This window comes from Lepidochelys kempii, chromosome 1 (assembly GCF_965140285.1).
Source record: "Lepidochelys kempii isolate rLepKem1 chromosome 1, rLepKem1.hap1, whole genome shotgun sequence".
Taxonomy (NCBI): Eukaryota; Metazoa; Chordata; order Testudines; family Cheloniidae; genus Lepidochelys; species Lepidochelys kempii.
Genome location: NC_136380.1, coordinates 148,063,669 through 148,085,007, shown reverse-complemented (window position 1 = coordinate 148,085,007; position 21,339 = coordinate 148,063,669). Strand labels below are relative to the sequence as shown.

General features: G+C 40.2%; 1 protein-coding gene across 3 annotated transcripts in view; it reads right to left on the bottom strand.

The window, feature by feature from the left end:
- Positions 1-21,339, bottom strand: part of GK (glycerol kinase) — a 46,240-nt gene that overhangs the window by 11,166 nt on the left and 13,735 nt on the right. For all 3 annotated transcript variants that reach the window (XM_073357793.2, XM_073357779.2, XM_073357782.2), the window contains 10 exons: positions 20,943-21,009; positions 17,884-17,919; positions 16,797-16,864; positions 10,662-10,704; positions 9,494-9,574; positions 8,532-8,610; positions 6,225-6,321; positions 4,096-4,180; positions 2,946-3,066; positions 917-1,060 (listed from right to left, as the gene is read on the bottom strand). In XM_073357793.2, coding sequence (XP_073213894.1) covers positions 917-1,060; positions 2,946-3,066; positions 4,096-4,180; positions 6,225-6,321; positions 8,532-8,610; positions 9,494-9,574; positions 10,662-10,704; positions 16,797-16,864; positions 17,884-17,919; positions 20,943-21,009 — 821 coding nt within the window. The remainder of the gene's footprint in view (positions 1-916; positions 1,061-2,945; positions 3,067-4,095; positions 4,181-6,224; positions 6,322-8,531; positions 8,611-9,493; positions 9,575-10,661; positions 10,705-16,796; positions 16,865-17,883; positions 17,920-20,942; positions 21,010-21,339) is intronic.

The following is a 21,339-nucleotide window of genomic DNA, read 5'->3' as shown; positions in this document are numbered from 1 at the left end:
ATTGCTGTTAAAAACACCCAGACAAAAAAATTGTGCAAAGAGCAATGCAATCAAATATTAAAACCTCTAATAAAAAGGGAGAAATGCTTGAGTCTTGCACATGTATCTGTTCTTAGGTTCTTCTGGAGACAGAAACTTAGCATTATAATGAATACAAGATGACACATTAGTTAGAACAGTGAGCTAATTTTAAAGATAACAACCTGCTCTACATAGAAAAAGTTTCTCCTAAAATTATAAAAAGTTGGCCCCTTCTGCAGCCCTGTGTGGGCTGACAACTGTGTGGACTCTTTAGGGGCCACTAGCATCCTTTGCCAACAATTTTCAACACTGAGGACTCAGAGGGGTAAGTGGGATTTTTTTAATCAGTTTTTAATTGGTTGAAACCAAAAGCCACCAAATCCAGTCACACTAAACGACATGCTCCTATGTAAAGAGCTTTGGTATTAAGTCATTTTTGCCTGCTCCATCATTATTGTCCAACTATTGGCAAAGCAAGCAGACGGAACCCACACCTCCCTCCTAAAAAGCCAGAAGCATCAAGCACTACAGACTTGTTACCACAGTCTGAGTGGTAGGGGGGAGGGATAGCTCAGTGTTTTGAGCACTGGCCTGCTAAATCCAGGGTTGTGAGTTCAATCCTTGAGGGGGCCATTTAGGGATCTGGGACAAAAATTGGGGATTGGTCCTGCTTTGACCAGGGGGTTGGACTAGATTACCTCCTGAGGTCCCTTCCAACCCTGATATTCTATGATTCTATGAAATGGTACCGCTAATTACCAGTAACTATCTTTACAGTGGGGTGTTCAACTTTTGGCCAACCATTCAATTTAAATTTATATGTATGCTAACAGAAAGGGGCTGCTGGGGAGTTTTCAGATAATTTTTTAAAGTTCAAATTTCAAATTTCTTTTACCCTCAGGATTGATCTGTGGTTCAAATCGTTCCCATGTCACTGCCGTCAAATCCCCAGGATTCAGACTCCAAACTCCAACTCCTTCCGCTGCTCCGGCTGCCATTGCAGCTCCTAGTGCTGTTGTTTCAGGCATTGATGGCTTCACTAAAGTAAAACAAAGGAACACAAACCATCTTTCTTTATGGGTCAAAGTGCATAGACAAAAGAGGCCTAACTGGGCTATTATACACCTAGCTTCCCTAAGGTTTAAAGTTTGCAAACCTCCCTTTAAACACAGTTGTCACGGTTACTGGTCTAATATGTCTGACCTCAATGGAGTGCATCTCCCTCAAGCTTCTAGCCTTCTCTCACTCTTCTCTCACAGCCTCGGGCTGTGGTTCCCAGATGCTAACCACCATTACCTCAACAAGCCTGACTTACGTTCAGTACCTGCAGTTCTGTGCCCTCCTTAGTCAGTGACTTGTGGTTATCACAGTGACCAAATAGCCTTCTTAAAGCTAAGTATTATTTATTTAGAACAAAAACATTTCAGAGAAAACTAGTATTAAAAACTATACACACATCTAGCTAGACAGGTGTCTTTCCATCTTCCGCAGGGGAAGGGAAGCAGGAGGGAGATAATTCTTCCTCCTGTCTCTGCTCAGTCTTTCTGATCCCTTCCCTTCTCAGGGAACACATCACTTTAATTATTTACAACCCTTCGGTCTGTTAACTCTCAGCAATGGCAAAAATAAGGCTCGCAACTTCACTGGAGACAGAACATAGGATTCTCAAAGTTATGAAGTGTGTGCCAGGGCTCTCTTATCTGGGAGCCATTGTGTTGCCTTCCTGCTTGTTTTTCCAGCAACCCGTATTAAGTTAGCTCTATACACGGACACAGAAAATTCTATTAACTCAATACAACTATATGGAAACTACCCTGGCCAGGTCAGATACCACATTAATAAATTACATATCAGTATTCGCAGCAGCTCCACATTGCCACAGCAGTATTACAGTAAGGGTTTGGGAAAGGTGTTCTATTCTCACTGCTGCTGAAGTTCTGTAATCCTATAAAAGTTTTGTGGTATAATACTGCAAGAGGCTTTAAAGAGCAACCCACTTAGAGCAATGGCGCTCAGTCTCAAGAGCTGAAGAGCCTTTTCACCATACAATGGCCTTGCAGGCACAGCTTGATGCCCTTTATTATAATCCCGTTGCGCTGCTGTTGCATCAATATCTTTCGTCTGTGAAACTTCATTTCCTGAAGAAGTGCTAACTTCTTTATTCCCCTCAGCTGGCCTCTTCCGTGGGAGGGATCTTATCTAGGTTTCTGTACTACATTCACCACATTAATACATGGAAAATCCTTAAATTATTTTATTTTCTTCCTTCTCCACCCACCTCTTCATAGCCAATGTGGGAGATACCCCTTCCCCCCACATCATTGGGTGCAGAACACTGACATTTCTCTTTGGTCTTTCCACATTCTACACTTTGAGTCATGGAACTTCCTTCCACTTAAGCCACGTGGCAGAGCTGAGAGGGCAGAATGAAGGGGGGGGGGGGAGAGGGTAAGGAAGTGAGGGGGGGGAAGGTACAACTCCTAGCAGCTGCCACCCTACTGGCGATTTTGTTTAGCGCTCCCCCATATATATGATGCAGTTGGGGTGCAATCTTGTGAACTGGCCTCTACATCAGACTCCAACAACCTACATGTGGGTTTAGAATCTGAACCGGGATGAGAAACCTTGCGTAAGAAGAACCTGCACCAGATCTTAGATCTCTACTATGATGCTGTAATGCTTCAGTAACGGAAGTCAGAAAGAGCCAAGCACCTCTAGAATACTACAATCCTTATTGGGCCTTGGACACTCCCCTCCCACAAACCAGGCTAGCCAGTGCTTTTATTTAAATCCCCATCCCACCCCCGAACAGCGATGGGAAGGGCCAGCAGCAAAAAAAGCTAATACTTTACATATGAAGTTTGTTCAGCTTTTTAGACTCTGATTGTGTTCTTGAGAAGTCTAAACAGTCAGTTTGCACTTACCTACTGGAATACATAGAATATCTGCTTGGAGCTGCATAAGAATCTTGTTGTTAGTCATGCCTCCATCTACTTGTAACTCGCTCAGTGGTATCCCGCAGTCCTTGTTCATAGCATCTAAAATCTGAAAGAAGAGCACTACATATTATACATTTTACTGTGCAGAAACACAAGAGCCTCTTTCAATACAAAGAAAGATTGTTGAAGAATTCCAGACTGAGAACATTCCTCTGAAGTCCTATTCATCCACAAAAGAGAAAGCAGGCAGTGACGATACTGGTTTGCTCCCACATTACTCAAACATATACTCTTAAAATATGTGTACAGGAAAGGTGTTAGACTCTTATTACTGCTACAGACTTGTAGAGAGTCTACAAACCATGCTTAAAAGGCCCATGTACATCAGACCTGAATAAAAATATATCTAACCTCTAGAGCCGAGAAGATGGCTTCATCTTCACACAAAGTTGACCCCGGAGACTCAGACTACCAAATGGAGACCTTTGACTGCCTAGACAGGTTGTTTAGAGGTCTTCCACAGTTCTTTGGGCAAGGAAGAGGAACTGAGGTGAAAGAGGATCGTAAGGATTTACTGATGGCAGTTCATAAAAAGAATGAACTTGTAATGCTGTGATTTATTGTAGGGGTAGACTGGTTGGCCCATCAGAGCAGGGACTGACTTTTTTTTTTTTAAACCACAAAGAGCTCAGCAGAGTGGGGCCCAAATTAGCATCGGACACTGTAATATTAAATATTTGTTATGATAAGGTGAAACACAGAGGAGAACAATTCTAGAGGTGGAATATGCACTATGGCTCAAATTTGTAAAGGTAGGGAAGCACTGCTGTGCTCAATATTGCAACGCCTACCTGATTTAACAGCCTAAATCTCATGGACTATCAATGGGATTTAGATTCTTAAATGCCTAAATCATTTTTTGAAAATGAGATTTAGGCTCTTAAATCAGATAGGTGTTGGAACACTGAGCACAGCAATGTCCTGATAGCTGTACAAATCTGGGGCTACTAAACTTAACTGGATCTTTTCATCAGTTTGTTGGAGAAATTTTTAAATACCACAAGTCATTATTGTTTGTACTCAAACTCAAAAACAACCCCCCTCCCCCAGAAGTTAGGAGCAAGTTTGCCTTTACCTCTCGTGTTTGAAAGCAGACAGCCTCTAATGCAGCGAAGGCAATGTGGTTTTTATTTGTAAACTGAGTAAGGCCACAGATAATACTGTTAAGACAAAACAAATATTAAGCGACTAAGATCACGTATCTTGGTCAGATTATGTTTCAGTCTTACACCTGAGATTTTCAAGCACATTCATATTGCACTGCGTATAGACACTGTGGTTTAAAGTTAGAACACCTGAAAATAGAATAAAAACCTCTCATGGTAATGTTTTAAAATCCCATTGACTATTCTCCCCTTAGATTTTAATCCTAAAAATGTCTTTGTTTTACATACAGAACACAATTATCTTTATAACATGGATACTTCATTTCATTGCCACACAGGGAAAAAAACAAACCAACTAATATTACATTCTACTAGTCTCCACCCCCCCCCCCCCCAAAAAAAAAAGAGATGAAGTATGCAAACAGGATGACTTCCCCAGGCAAAGCATCTCGTGTTTCAAAAGAACCTCCGACTTCCTCCATATACTAGATATCTGTTCTTTCAGTTCTCAAACAAGGGCTTCACTGGGGACAGGACTATGTTCTTGGTACGTAAAACTGTTACTCAGTCTGCGTTAAACAAGTAATAGTCAAGTTCCAACAAAAGTAGTTTGGGGTCTGTAAGTAATGCAGTATTTTCCCTTATATAAATTGCATCAAGCAATGGTACTTTGAATATGATAGCAAGTCAACCTAATTTTTCAAACAGTTCTACATCTGAATGATGCATTAACATACAGTGCACAAAAACCCAGTTTGATGCAATAAGGAGTACAAGCCAATTTATATATTATTTTAGACATTCTCTTAGAATTGATTTTGGCATGGGTCACAGCTAACAAATGTTGAAGAGTGGCCTGAAAAATTAGCATCAATATTTTTATACAAAATTTTGTCTTAATTAAAAAAAATCTTGAACAGGTGGACAAGAGGTTCAACAGGACTGCATAGGTGTTACACTAAATGGGATGCCTATTTTAAAGTTTTAAAAGGTGAGGTTACCCTCCCCCACTCTCTCCTCCTTCCTTCTTTTTTTCAAAGAAGGAAGGGTAAGTGACTTAAGAGTTTTAAGAAAAAAAATAATGCTTGTGGTGCTCCCACAGGTCCCACTGCCAAGGCCCACTGAGACTGGGGAAACTCAGCAGCAGCAGCGCGCAAACCTGAAGAGACTACTACTTGAAACTACAGCTGGTTAAATCTGATGGGGCCTGTAAATACACTAGACAGAATCCAATAAGCTGGAAAGAGGGAGAGTTGGCCATGAGCATATGTCCTTTCCAAAAGGAACGACAGTTATGGGACCCACATTGAGAACCCTTCTCACAGCGGGATAGTTAAAAATATCCAGAGAACGTGTGGGGAGCACTGATGGAACTGAACTCTGACAATTCTCAGCACCAAGTTCCCCACTTCCTACTGCTGTTGCCTGCTGGTTCCTAGTGACTCTTCTAGAGGAGAGGAAGTAGGCCATGTACTGTATGTGCAGAGGTACGTCCAAGGAGAAGACGACACACAAGCTCTGCATCCTCAACTCTTCCTGAGACAGATTAAAAGTGAACGAGAAACCAGCATTGAAAATGGGAAGGAAAGAAGCAGACAATGCAACTGCAAGGAAGGTTGAGATCTTCTGGAGCACTGCCTCCCAAACTCACCCATCACAATTAATTTCTGCCCCACACTTCCTACCACAGACTGCCAGGCTCTTGAGGTAAGGTGGAGACTTTGGCTTCTCCCCTCATCCACAGCCAGCTGCATTTCTCCAGGGTAGGTTTCTTCCCTGCTTTCTCTACTGAGTTTTTTGTTTTGGGGAAGGATGCTGAACACAGAACTTCCTGCTCCCGGGTGTATTTTAGACGACTTTTTTTTGAGCAGCAGCCACCATCACCACTACCTGCTGTGTACCACAAGCAGCCCCTGCTCCAGGCCCCTTTGGTGAGACAGCAGGGGGTGTGCTCTCCGGTGACCCAAAAACAAATTCAAGGAAGTTTGTGTTTTGAAAGGTCCATGATGGTTAGTGGTTCTGGTTGCCCTCTAGCAGCCACCTATGGATTTTTCAGAATATAATGAGTCATTCCTGCAAATATAATTGTTATCCTTACCCTCGTGCACTGGGTTCCCAATATGGTGCATATAATCCCGAGAATGCTGGGACAAAGTAGCAGCCATAAGAAGTTCCCACTTCTGCAGCAAGTTTTTCTAGCACACATACAAAAAGCCTTTAGTTTTGCACAAATACATCTAAGTCTAAAGAAACATTTAATTTTGCCATCTGCTCCAGAAATTATTTGAGAGACAAAATACTTCAAAGACACAACACATTTATGAAAACAGTTAACAAAATCAACTGCAGTTAGAAGATACACCTGGCTACTCTGACATCTAGATGGTTGTATTATTGTTATTCAGCCAGTTACAATGTTATTCAATTAAATTTGATCACCAAACCCCGCATAGGTCCCTGTGGGAAAAAAACAAGCTGAAATTCATTACCAGGAACACACCAAAAAACTGGTATCACAGGACTAGAATCTATTTTCTTCTGAAAAGCAAGATGCCTCAGAGTCTGAGCAATGCTCAATTAGGTTATGTCTACACTGGAAAAGACACCTTCCAGCTCCAGCTTTGATACATATACCTGCACTAGTTTGATCAGAGCTAGCACACTAAAGATAGGCGCAGTGGTGGGACAGGCTAGTCACCCTGAGTACAATCCCATCTGAAATCCTAAGTATGTTCTCAGTGTGGCTAGCCTATCTAGCTGTTGGTGTAAGTATGGCTACCTTGCTATTTTTAGCACATTAGCTCAAATCAAAGCTAGCATGGGTATGTCTATCTGAGCTGGAATTTACCCCTCTAACCCCTGTGTAGACATACCCTTAGATTTCAGTAATGAGGAGCCATTTTATTTCTCCCTTTGCAATTCTGGATATTTCATTTGGTTCTTGGAAGGGACAATATATTTAAGAGTTGCACTTTCGAAAGTTTTACCTACTATCGTTAAAGGTAGCACCCGTGCCAACCTTAACTGAAAAATGAGTATTGCTTTCTTTCCGCTCCCGTCCAACTTATTTGCTTTCTGCATCTGACAATACTGTAGAGACTGTTTCATAGTTTCCCCTGTACAGTGAAGTAAATTTCCCCTGTTTGTGTGGATGAAAACATAGACACTAAGAAGAGGAATAGGAATATGCAATTATAAACTACAAAAATTGGTGAGGAGAAAGTAGGGTCATGCATAGGATCTGCAACTACTTTCAACTCTTCTGAAACTGAACAGGTTTCATGCTGACAATGCCCCTTTAGAAAAGTATTCATGTGTAGATAATACATTTTCCCTCTAAAGAAGTTCTCTGGGATTACCCACAGATGAGGGTAATCAAGATATGTTCCTAAATGCTGAGCAATCCTGACAAAAACTGAAGATTGAACCATTAAAATGTTCAGAAGTTCAGCTGCAGCTGTGCAGGAATCACGCAACCCCAGCTCCCACGGAAGGCAGTGGGAACTGGGGATTCTCAGCACTTCAGGATCTATCTATTTAGATGTCGAAATATGGATTTAGGAGCCTAACTTTATAAAATAGGTTTGATATTCGACTCTTACCTTTTTTATTGTAATACAAAACATGAAAACTATTCAGATTTGGTGTAAAACTTACAAGGCTGTCCAAATGACTTAGGAACCTTTGTGTCATTGACCATGCTTTTTCAAAATGTTATCTCATGTATCTGGATAATTTTTCAGAAGTCAATTCTGTTCCAAAATTTCAAAGCACTACACATCTGCATTTTTAGTTAAATTTTCTAATATAAAAAAGTGTTAGCTACCCTGGTTTCTCCTGGTTAATCCATTCTCCGGTAAAATGGATTATCCTCAGATATTACATTCACAGTTCAAGTTAAATGTCATTTGGTACAGTACTGCAAATTGAGGTATTAAGTTTTCAATGAACTCCATGCACCCCTTGCACAGAGCGCACTGCAGGTCTGGGGCCTCAGTCCCCCATTTTTTAGTATGGGAACAAGTTTGTAGGTGTTATGACACAATTTTCAGTGGACTACACAGTGAGACCTGTATACTATTTATCCCAAACTTCTCAATATTAAATGAGCCAATAAATCTGCTATGTCAGTGTAGCACAGCTCTTAGTAATTTCTACATACTTCAGCAGTAACAAGAGGTTTTCCTAGACGAGCAACAGTGCTATATGTAAAAAATGTAATTTTACGTATTCTTTTTTAGTAATTGCAGAAAGAACTGGTTATACATCTATGCATGTTTTACTATAGTCCCTCTCTTCTATTTTACTTGCATCTTTTAACCTTTTATTCAACACTAGAGACTTCAAAACTGTGTCAGCCCTCTATTCAGTTTGAAAAAAACGTTTACAAGTTATGAATACTCACCAACTTCACTTGAAGACTTTACTATACCAAGATTGTCCCGTAGCCAACGAACAACAGCACCAGCTATGGCAACAGAGCCCTAGGGAAACAGAAAACAAATGGTCATAGCTGGAGTTTACTAATTTCTAGCACAAAAAAATTCAAGAGTTCAGAAAGGTGGGACAAAAACGCCTAAATATCATCTTTGCAGATCTAGGACCCTGGGGCTCGCCAGGACTGCTCTAAATTGTATTTGACCACCACTTTGGAGCCACAGGCGTCCAGTGGCTGGGGGAGTGTCAAAGCACAGCAGTGCAGGAAAGTCAACACTACTCCAGTTCTCTACCACATAGAGATCTGTTTCCCCCCGAAGAAGAAATGTGAAGATGTTGGTCAGACTGGCTTTATGTCGCAGGCCCCTGAGCTGTCATATCTAGACTTCTTTATACACAGTTGCGAGGTCTGAATGCCTTATGTATCCCAACCTAAGACCTCCAAATCCTGATGATACAAAAAGTGTGCTAAACTTCAGACCCATGAATGGTTCCACTGACTTTGGAGTGACTACTCATGTACTTAGTGTTTGGAGGATCAATGTTTACGAACATAGAGCCTTCCACAGGTTTGATAGACGCTCCTGATCTTTTAGAAGTTTGCTCTAAAAAACACTACATTAGATGACAAAGCAATACCTAGTCACGCTTGCCCTGAGTGAGGAGTGAAGATAATTAGTTTTAAGGGTAACAGTGTATATTTAAGAATGGAATAGAAGGTTAGGACTTCCTCTTATTTTTTCCTTTTTGTTTACTGTATGTGTAGATGGTCTCTCATAAACATGTTGACGTAATTATGGCTTTTGTGCACATAGAAGGATTTACTCTTCCATCTGCTGGACAGTTTTTCTGAATCAAGATTCCAAGAATTGGGGGGGGAAGGGTCAAAAAGGTGTGTGTGGGAGGGAAGCAATTGCCACATATACTTACTTCTAGTGCATAACATACAGGTTTGTCTCTTCCCAGTTTGTAAGCCACTGTGGTCAGAAGGCCGTGTTCAGACAATACAGGCTAAAAAATAAAATATGGATAAACCATCAACTACTTGAACGGGAAAAGTCAGGAGTCAACTTTCTAAGAGAAATTACTGCATAAAATACTGTAAAATAGTCAAATTAGAAGGAGAGGTCCTTATTTATAAAGAGTAAAGGAGAAAAAATAAATTCTTTAGTATAACAGGTGAGTAAGTTTAGAAACTAAATTAGCCAATGTTTTAGCACAGATCCCAATCCGCAACCCATGGAAACTTGTTGATTCTGCTTATTTCCAGAAGCTTCCAGGGTCTTCACTGCAAAGAAGAACCTGGAGGCTTGCAGAAGAAGCTGGTAACAAGGAGCAGACTCAAGCTTAGCTATCTCTAGACTGGAGCTGCTAGGCAAGAAAGAAATTTCCAAGAAAACAGAAGGAAGGCAATTGAAGTAGTCAAGTAGTACTGCCAAGGGACTAGAAGAGGAGCAGACGGCTAGGGGAACAGGGAATCAACAGGCAGAAAAATGTTTAGGTGAGGCAGAAAAGCATATGCAAAAGAACAGGGTGAGATTATGAAAGTTTGTCATTTCCCTTTTTAGCAAGTTAGGAGCCAGGAAATGGAGCTTCACCAAGCCATAGGTTGAATGAAATGTTGCTTTCTAGTCTTGTAGATTAGAAGATGCCCCTTTTCCCGCATCTGTAGGAACTATATTAGCAACTTTAAGTGGAACAAGAAAAACTAGTTTTAAAGTGGTACTTTGCAGAAGTTATTTTAAATGACTGAAGCTTAACAAGAGAGTACATGAGCACAAATGAGCTAGTTTTCTTTTTGACCTTTCGTATATTTAATTGTCTGCTATTAACATTTGTTCTACATTAAAAACATAAGGTAACTTTGCTTAATCCTATGTGCATTATGCACTTTATGACCTTGCACCAAAAGAAAAAAAAAAAAAACACATTCCAAAATATTATAGGGGGATGAGGAGGAAGTGAAGTGACTCACGTGATACATTTTCCTATTGAGTATGAAGGGTTTATGGAACAAGATCTGCTTATTTAGCAAGAGAAGCAACTTAATTGAAAAATGCATACTCCTAGCAAGCTATTTCTAATTCAAGCAACCAACCTTTTGACCTGTATTGCAAAGCAAGAAACATCCTGTTCCGTACCTGTAGTGGAAAAAGACATAAGGTAGTAATTTATAAAAAGAAAATGAAGAACCAGGAACAGAAGACAGACATCTGTGACATTCATTTATCACAGAGTTATGGGCATTTCATGATAAGGCAACTTAATATAGCAAAACATCACCACCACCTTACAATTAGTCTAGGAGTAATTTATAAAATGAGCTTCATATAAATCTTAGTTGAATTATGTCTCCAACTTTTAAGTGAGCAATTAAGGAAGAAGGGCAGTTTGCAGAGCTTGTAATAGGATGAGTAATTTTAAGACTATAACTACAAGACAGGGTGGATAAAAATCCATGATTTTTAAAAAAAATCGATTTAAATTGGATTTTTTTGATAAAATGCTTTTTGGAGGACAAAAGCAAAGATAGTTTTAATTAAGATACATTATAGCTCAAAGATCTCTCATCATGGAAGAGGGATTATGAATTCTAATTCTCTAGTATGAGACAATATATTCATGTAATGTTTTGTAAATGAGTTCCATTAGTTCATGGATTAAGGACCCAATTTTATGGTGTTCTACAGGCTTCTGTATAGATTTAGGTTAATCTTTCTATCTACCCAATGGGACTCAATGCTCAATCTAGAACAGGGATTGGCAACCTTTGGCACACAGCACGCCAGACTAAGTCCCCTGGCGGGCCAAGCCAGTTTGTTTACCTGCCGCGTCCGCAGGTTCAGCCGACTGCGGCTCCCACTGGCCACGGTTTGCCTCTCCAGGCCACTGGGGGCTGCAGGAAGTGGTGTCAGCACATCCCTCTGCCTGTGCCACTTCCCAATTGGCCTGGAGCGGCGAACCATGGCCAGTGGGAGCTGCAGTCGACTGAATCTGTGGACACGGCAGGTAAACAAACCGGCCCGGCCCGCCAGGGGGCTTAGTCTGGCATGCCGCATGCCAAAGGTTGCTGATCCCTGATCTAGAAGATACCATCCGAGATGCTTAGTTTTGCAGTTCTCAAACTGTCCATTTGTGTCTCCAGAGGTAACATGCTTATTAACAGCAAAAAATGTTTTTAAATAAAATAAACAAACAGACCTCAACCCTATTGTCCCGCTGCAAATTTGTGTACACAGCGTCAATCCCCTACCGCTCTAAAAGTGCAAAGTTTCAAAAAATTCAAGATTGTTGGGGGTGGAATAGATCTGGACAAGGAGAAGAAGTCTTGAGACAAATGTGAGAGACATATGCTTGTTTTGTTAAAATATTATATGTTTGCTGTTGAAGAAAAAAAATCCAGAATACTTAACATTGTTGTTTCAGTTAAATAAAACAATTTAAATGTCTGTCTGGTGATGTTCTCCTCCTAATACAGCATGGCAAGAAAATCCTCCAAATATTAATGATTAGCCTGTTGAATTGGAGATAGTTCACCTCCCAATAACTTCATAAATATCTGCTTCAATTACCTTTGGTAAAGGAAATAACCAAATAATAATTCATTTTCTGATATAGCTATAAAACTAATCTGAAAAGTTTTCAAAATAAATCACTGTTTAAAAATGTATAGTGTGTACCTTCTGAAAATGAAACCTACATCTATCTCTGAGTTGTGAAGAATAATATGTATTAAGGTTATAACAACCAACAAGAATGCACTTTTATGTAGAAAACCATGATTAAATCAAGTCTTTCTGACTAGTGATTTAAATCAAATCCACCCTGCTACAAGAGACTTTCACTAGAGAGAACATTTTCAGAAACACCACACAATGGGAGTGGCACATTTTCAAATTCTCTACGAAAGCATGAAGCTGACAAACACGTTTATAAAAAACCCTTCAGATAAACGACAGTAGATTTTCATAATGTGTAATTAAAAACAGTGAGAAATTCCTTTGTAACAAACATGCAGGCAACATGTTAGCTTAAAATAGTAACGCATGAAGTATTTCAGAGGTATATTTTGACAAAACAATTGATATATACATACGAGATAAGTAAAATGCATCCAGAAAATAAATTATTTTTTAGTCTCTGCATTTGTAAAAAAGCTCTTACAGGTTAAAAAATTCTCATGTCAGTAACGTAGATCATTTTGTGTTCCAGTAAAGTAGAAGAGAGTTAAATGGTAACTTAGAGTATAACAGATGGTAAAAGTGGCGATTACTAAGGAAAGGATATGAGCAAATTGCAACTAGCAATGAGCACACTTTCTTATATTGTGTGAAAAACCTATTTTGCATTAGGAGGTTGGCTCAGGACTGTACTCAGAGCAGCTAGCCCAAGTGGCTGTCTACAGATACACTGCTATTTTGAGGGGGAATCTGAGCTCCTCTGCCTGACCCACTTTGTGAGTTGGAGATGAAATGGCCTCTGCCCAGCTACTGAATCTGACCCTTTCCACACCCCTGTGTGAGCAGAGATCTAGTGGGCTAGTACTCCTGAGGGTGTCTGAGCCCCTCTGCCTGCCCCCACCTGCATGTGAGTAGGGATATGTGGGAGGCTTATCCCTCTAGGAATCTCTATCCTCCCCACCCACCAATGTCAGACTGGATGTGAGGAAGCCCTGCCTCTCTGGGTGGAGTAAGCTTAGAACAAGCATGCTTGGAGAATGCATCAAGACAACACTGCTGAGACTGGGGTGAGGATATATGCATATCATAGGTTTCAGAGTAACAGCCGTGTTAGTCTGTATTCGCAAAAAGAAAAGGAGTACTTGTGGCACCTTAGAGACTAACCAATTTATTTGAGCATGAGTTTTCGTGAGCTACAGCTCACTTCGTCGGATGCATACCGTGGAAACTGCAGCAGACTTTATATACACACAGAGAATATGAAACAATACCTCCTCCCACCCCACTGTCCTGCTGGTAATAGTTTATCTAAAGTGATCATCAGGTTGGGCCATTTCCAGCACAAATCCAGGTTTTCTCACCCTCCACCCCCCGACACAAATTCACTCTCCTGCTGGTGATAGCCCATCCAAAGTGACAACTCTTTACATAATGTACCCCCCCCCCAGATGTTCTGGTTTAACTTGGATTTAAACTTGGAGAGTGGTCAGTTTGGATGAGCTATTACCAGCAGGAGAGTGAGTGTGTGTGTGTGGTTTTTGGGAGGGGGGTGAGAGAACCTGGATTTGTGCAGGAAATGGCCCAACTTGATTATCATGCACATTGTGTAAAGAGTTGTCACTTTGGATGGGCTATCACCAGCAGGAGAGTGAATTTGTGTGGGGGGAGGGTGGAGGGTGAGAAAACCTGGATTTGTGCTGGAAATGGCCCAACCTGATGATCACTTTAGATAAGCTATTACCAGCAGGACAGTGGGGTGGGAGGAGGTATTGTTTCATATTCTCTGTGTGTATATAAAGTCTGCTGCAGTTTCCACGGTATGCATCCGATGAAGTGAGCTGTAGCTCACGAAAGCTCATGCTCAAATAAATTGGTTAGTCTCTAAGGTGCCACAAGTACTCCTTTTCTTTATGCATATCATAGGCTCCCTTGCACTGTGGAGGGGGATGGTAACACCCACTCAGATGAGTACATGTCTCCAAGCCGTATTGCTGTAGGCTATATTCATCTCCGTGGGGTATTCTCATTCAGCTAAGAACATCTAATTGAAATGAAAGGGCCACTTCACACCACTGAGCCTCCTATGCTGCAGCTGGATGTGTAGACCCCCCATGGCAGGGACTCAGACTATTCTTGGCTCCGTCACTGGCCTGCTGGGTGACTGTGGCCAAGTCAGGTCACCTCTGTGTCTCAGTTTCCCCTATAGTTTCATCTATACAAGGAGAAAAATAACTTTCCCTCGAGATCTACTGACAAAAAGCATTTGTAAGTGCGAGCACTTATTACCTCTCCACAGATGTGTCTGAACCGCACACCGATGTGATAATTACAGGTGCCTATCAACATTTTTCTTTTAAAAACGAAAAACAAAACAAAACCCTAGGAAAACAAACAGCAAAAAGCTTCATTAACTTAGAGTGAAGGTTGCCCAAACATAGCTTGTGCTCCTCCAGAGTGTCTAAGTCAGCAGAACTCAAACTTATGAGAAACAGGAAGTACTCCTTTTCTTTTTGCGAATACAGACTAACACGGCTGTTACTCTGAAACAGGAAATACTGAGTTAAGGTAAATGTCCATGCAACTTTAACTCTGTCCCCCTGGAACAGTCAATAACCACTGGGAATTATCTGCATTCGCTGTGTTAGATGTAGCTGACTAAATGGTTGAGGAATAAGCTGGAGTGCCTTTAAAGAGATGGGATTGCAATTTGTGGTGATCGGGGCTATGGCCCTCGGCGGGTATGTGAGCAAGCCCCTTCTCTGATCCCTGTGTGTAAGAGTCAAAAGGAAAAAGCGACACATATGCAGTAGCAAGAGGTTCATGGTCAACTGACAGAGGGGGGTACATATTGGGATCCTATAGGTTAGATATATGCACAATTATATTTACCAGAAGGCAGCATGTGAGGTATCTACCAAGAACCAGTCGCCAACTGGTTCCATAATCATTGCAAAAATATATGTGTATATGTAATGTTGAGGGAATTATGTATCTGTATTGAAAAATATGTTCTTAAGGTATGAGAGCTAAGGCACATCCCCAGAAGGGGATAAACATGCTCCTGTTAGGTAGGAGGAAAGAGACACTTATCTCTCTCGGGCTGGTCATGTGCATATTGTGTGGTCTGTTTCACAATGCAGGCCTATCTTCAATTTGAGCTGAATTCACAAGCTCTTGATTAGCAATTGACAAGAAAGGGACACAAAAGGAAACCACAACCAGCAGGAGCGGCAGGCATCCTGTTTACGAGTAAGGACAACAGGGTTTTTTGTTTTTTTGGGGAGGGGGGATGGAGGGGATAACTCTAGGTACAGGGAAACACCCTGGATGTTTGCACTGATAAGCCAAGCTAACAGCATGGCTTGTCTCATGAATGGCAATCACAGCCAAGGTTGGCTGTAATACACTGGAAGGATTTTGATAGAGCTTTTCACTGTAAGTCATGACAGTAACTAGTTAAGTCAGTCTAGGTTCTAGAGTGCGTGCTCTTTTATTTTATATGCAACTATTGTTTCCAATATTTCTACTTGCTACCACTTGAATCTCTAACTCCATTAAATAAACTTTTACTTGTTTTCACTATAGACTTATCCAAGTGCTGCGTGTTAAGTGGAGCAGCAATCCGAGGGGTATCTGGTATCCTGGGATGCACTGAGTTTTTGGAAAATGTGAATACTGCAAATGTCCAGTGTAAAATCCAGGTAGATAATTGGAATGTGCCTGTGGCTAACCTACAGAGGGATAGTGGAGCCCGTGTGGGCTGAGAGTAGAGAACTTGTGTTGCCTATGGCCTGTGCCTATACTTGTGTTGCCAGTGGAGGCAGGGAGCTGACTCACAGCAGGCACACACAAGGATTCTGCGTGCTAAGGGCAGGTAGTAAGGAGGTGCTTCATAATCCTGGGAAGCAACACAACATGTAACTTGGGATATCCAGTATGCCCCATTTCAATGCTGCGCTGTGTAGGTTATGTCACTAGCAGAGCATGGGGAGGTCTTGCCGGGGGGACTGTTAGCAGTTAGGTGGGAGATAAGAGTAGTCTGAGAGTATAGTGATGGATAAAGCGAAGGCCAGTATTTGATGGTATTGTATCCATAAGGATGAAGGGGTTGAAGGACTTTAGTAGGCGTGGTGGTCTTTCTCTGGAGTAGGTTAAGTGTGTGAGTGTAGAGCAGGCATAGGTAGCTCCTGTTCAGTACAGGGCAAAAGCAGAGTGCAAATACATGGGCTTACAGGGGCATCACTCGAAGAGGGCAGAGTTAAGGCTGAATGGGCATTTACTTTAACTAAATATTTCCTGGTTTTCACAAGTATGAGTTTTGTTGAAGTAGACATTCTGGAAGGGCATGAGCTATTGCCAGGCAACCTTAACAGAATTGATTTTTTTTGTCATTTAATATCTTTTTTAAAAAAGAAGGAATTGCAGACACTCGTGTTCACAAACTGTTAGTGTTTAGCCTTTATAACCTTATCCAGCTTTCACAACACCCCCTACATTCAGGACTAGACAAAGATGATCTAATATTTGCTTTCAATATTGTTGTGCTAACTTACGTATTTTTTGCTTGTCCATCCTTGAAACACATTTGTCCAACTAGAGCAGCAGATTGGTCACCCAGGCACTGAAAGGATAGACATGTTCTTAGCAAAGAAGTGCATATGAATCACTGTGTAACAACAATAACCTTAAATCAATTTCTTCTAGGCTTATAATCCCAATTTGGGTCAACTGTGTACACTGTAAATGAGAAGGTAGTGAACACAAGCACAGTCTTCATGTATATTCATTCCTTCTCCCCTCTACTGAAACCGCCAACAAAAAGTGCCAATTAGTACCACCAGCTATGGTAACAATTAATTTAGCAAGTGTGATCAAGTGCAATATCTGCATGTGTTTGACATTACTGGTTAAATTCTCAGCTCACTTCAAGATTTGTACATGTAGATCTGGTTGTTATATGGCTAGCTTTCATTTTCTGATGAGTTATCCATTTATGATGTTTACTTACTGTGAAGTGTCCTAGATTTCCATGGGACTATTTGTGAGAGTTAAATTGCTAACATCCAGTAGAACCTCAGAGTTATGAATACCTCAGGGGATGGAGATTTTATGTAACTCTGAAATGTTCATAACTCTGAACAAAACATTATGGATGTTCTTTCAAAAGTTTACAGCTGAACATTGACTTAATACAGCTTTGAAACTTTACTATGCAGAAGAAAAAATGCTGTTTCCACACCCCCCTTTTCCCTGTAGTTTACGTTAAACACAGTACTGTACTGTATTTGCTTTTTTTTTTTTTTTTTTTTTGGGGGGGTGGGGGGGCGTCTCTGCTGCTGCCTGGCTCCTCATTCTGGTTCCAAATGAGGTATATGGTTCACTGGTCAGTTTGTACTTCTGAAGTTTGTAACTCTGAGGTTTTACTGTACTTGTTTGCATGATCAGGCCTTAATTAATTAATTCACAATAGTCTTCATTATTAGTGTAAGTATACTGTACTTGCTTAAAATGAAAGAATTTTGTTGCAAATACAACTTGATTTTCTAAAATAATTAGTTTATTTTTAAGTTATATCCAGTGAGGGTCTCTCCAAGCAGACCCAAGTCCTCATGCCAGAATTCAAATTGGAAAAGAACTCACCCCAGAAATTGGCACACCTGTCAGGGCTCCAGATTTCTAACAAAAATACAGAACACAAACTTCAGTTTATTTCACACTGCTTGCTTATCAATTATTGTAACATTTAAGCAATGAAGGAAAGACACTCTTCAGTTTTTAATGGAGATATGCATGCTTCAGGTGGGGACAGAAACAGCTGCAGAAAAGAGTCCTCATACCAGAATTGGTAGTAAGTTAAAAAACAAGGCATGACACTGCCATTTCAAAAGACTGCCTTTAAAAATTAAAAAAATAAAATAAAGGTAGCATTTAAAAGAAAAACTGTGCTTTGATGAAAGTTTCAACAATACTGAAAAGTTGCCTCTTGGCACAAGCAAGATATTACATTGAAGAAGCCAGCTTGTAACAACACTTTTCCTTTCATTCAGAGGCGCTCTGTAAAAACATTGTAAACTCTTTCTACTTGTTTGTGGTTTTACACTTTTTCATTTTACTGTCAATGCCATATGGTGTAACAACTGTGATTGATAAAAATGGCATTTATAGATCAACAGTCTGCTCACTAATTTTGAGATAAAGATCTTTCCACTCTCAGGAACCCATCAAGTGTCACTGAGAGCTACATTACTTGGTCCAGCTCCCATTGACTTCACTTTATATCACAATGACATCTCTTCAAAGCTACTCCAACTTATTCCTCCACCAGTCAGTCAGTTACATCTAACACAGTAACGCAGATAATTCCCATTGGCTATTGTCACCAGAAAATAGCCTTCTCAGGGAATCTCTATACTACAGGAGCAACCGTACCATTGTTGCATAGATATTTTCTACATCGACAGAAGGCATTTTGCCATCAACGTAGGTAATCCACCTCCCAAAGCAACATTCCCCATGTGGTAAGTGGCTTCCTCCCCTCGGTAAAATACAAGAGAGAAGCACTGAGGCAGAGTGATGCCTTCCAGTTAAGGGACAGAGCAGGTCCTAGTGCTTACAGGAGAAATTTGGATTGCTACAGCAGCTTGGTTTGAATTCTTGTGTGAATAGGACCTCTGTTTAATCCATCAAATCAGGTCTAAGATCAAAACAATAAACAGCAAGCTTTGTGCATTTACTCCATAACCTAAGATGGAGGAATCCAGAATCCAGTTTTAGTTGTTAGTTTTCCATATATAGTTAAAATAAAAAGCAATCTTGTTAAAATAAGAAACAGGCCATCATTTGTGGTATGCTAGCATGTGGCCTGTAACAATAAGGTTCAACTAGGTACTATGATCAGGCACTTTCCTATTACAAGTGATTATGGTAACCTGATTTAACAAGTAAACAATAACAGAGGTCCTATTTTAAGACCACACAGTGTTTTCAATTTAAGCAGCACTTCACAAAAACAACCATGTGCTAGAAAGATTCTTCAGCTGTATTCCTGTAAATGACTACAGGCATCACCAGGAATCAGTCCTACTTAAAATATCCTTTGCTTTTATTAACTAGTAGGTTCTTTCTTGAACTGTGACCATACATTTTCATTGAGGTCATGCATAAGACATGACAGTGCATTTCCAATTAGGAAATTTCAGTAGTTTCCACAACTCCCATTTTAACTGATTGGGCTTTTTGATAGTTTTATATTAAAAATTTATTTAAACAAACATTACAAACCTTATTTCTATTGCACTGAAATACCATGTGTTGTTCTCACTACAAAGCCAGACATACCTGTTTCTCTTTATAAATATGAAATTGTCAAGTCTTCGAAATTTATGCAAACATACTAGTAACACTGGCCACTTAACTGCAGTGTCTCAATCTGGAGACACTAGCTGGATCTGCTAGTTTTACAAATGTTATGTTGCATGCCTCTAAGTAAATGGAAATGCACTGTATCTGAACAGAATGGATGAGACAAACTTGTGGACAGCCTAATGAATGTCTCTACTCACCAGGCTAGGGCACATTTTCTACAGTCAGCAAGAAAATAATAATAGGTAGGAAGGAGAAAGACAAAAAAGTTCATAATCAGCTATCCTGTCTCATTTCCCATGAACGGCTTTATCTCTTCTTCCAGTTGCTGCATTGGTTCAAATCAGAATAAAATTCACTCTGATCTAATCCCTTCAAATTAGCAGACGCCAACTAAGATTCCTAGTAGCAAGCACATTTAGAACCTGGTTAAAAAAAAAATAAAAAGCTACAAGTTGGGGTTTTAAAATTAAGAACAATCCAGAATCTTTTTCTGGAGTTAACATAAAAGGACACCCTTCAAAGCAAAATAAGTTCCCAACAGGTAAACAGGATCCTGTCCTGCAGCCTTCATCCAGCCATGAAGTTCTGTTACTAAGTTCTGCAAGTAAGCTCCACCTCTTTTCAACTGCATGAACACAGTTCAGCAATCACTCCTGGGGAAAGTCTCTGCAGGTGCTCTAAAAGCACTGTTTGATTACAAACACATCAACAATGCTCCAACATGTTTTTGTAACAAACTTTACTGACACACAAGCAACTAGAATTTACTTCTCAAAAGGAGGAAATACAAGATGGAATCTGCATTTCTTCCAACTCCCACAGAACCCTACCAAATCCTTTACTCAATCCCACAGGGATGCAACGCTGAATGGGATTTACCCAGCATTCCTGCCACCAGGAAGACTCACATGGAAGCTGCCCATGGGAGTTTTGGCTGTTCTAGGAGCACTGGATGGTGGCCCCAGGAAGGGCACTATTTGAAGCTATCTTATTACTTTTAATCTGCTGCTTATAGATTAATTCACCAGCTACTTATCAAAATTGAATAAGTAGTTTGCAATAAGAATCAGATATTTACTAGTCTCAAAAAAACCTTTCCAACTGAGTTTTACTAGTTTGACACTCATCAAGAGTGCCGTTATCTAAAAAATTATCTTAATTTGACATACATACTATTAAAAAGGCTAACAGATGCTGACATTGGATTCATACCGTTTGATAAAGCAACCCACGTTGTTCTAGAAAACTAGAGAGCCATTAGCTTGCTTTTAATCAGCGTAAAGTCTTTCAATCCACCCCCCTGCCCCAATAGCTATATCTTTGAGAAAACATACCATCAAACCATAAATCTCAGAGGAACTCCGCACTTTTGGAAGTATTTCCATAGGAACATCAAAAAAACTGAAAAAAAAATATATTTTGCATTTAGTTATGCTAGGGAAATTATTTTTACATTTTCTACTTTGAGACAAATTAAACATAATATAAAGGGAACTTTGATGGCCATATCTTAGATCATGACCTAATGTCTTTCCTAGTAAGATGTGGGAGGGCATTGGAATGTTTGAGTTATGAAGCAATATTTGCTTTGTTGAGCATTTCATGGACAGATCCAACTCCATTTTTACATTTGGAAAATCATTCCTATTTTGAAATAAAATAAAGTGAATACATGCTGGGGTATCAAAGAATTTAATTTAAAGCAATGAGACTACCATTTTGCACTATACT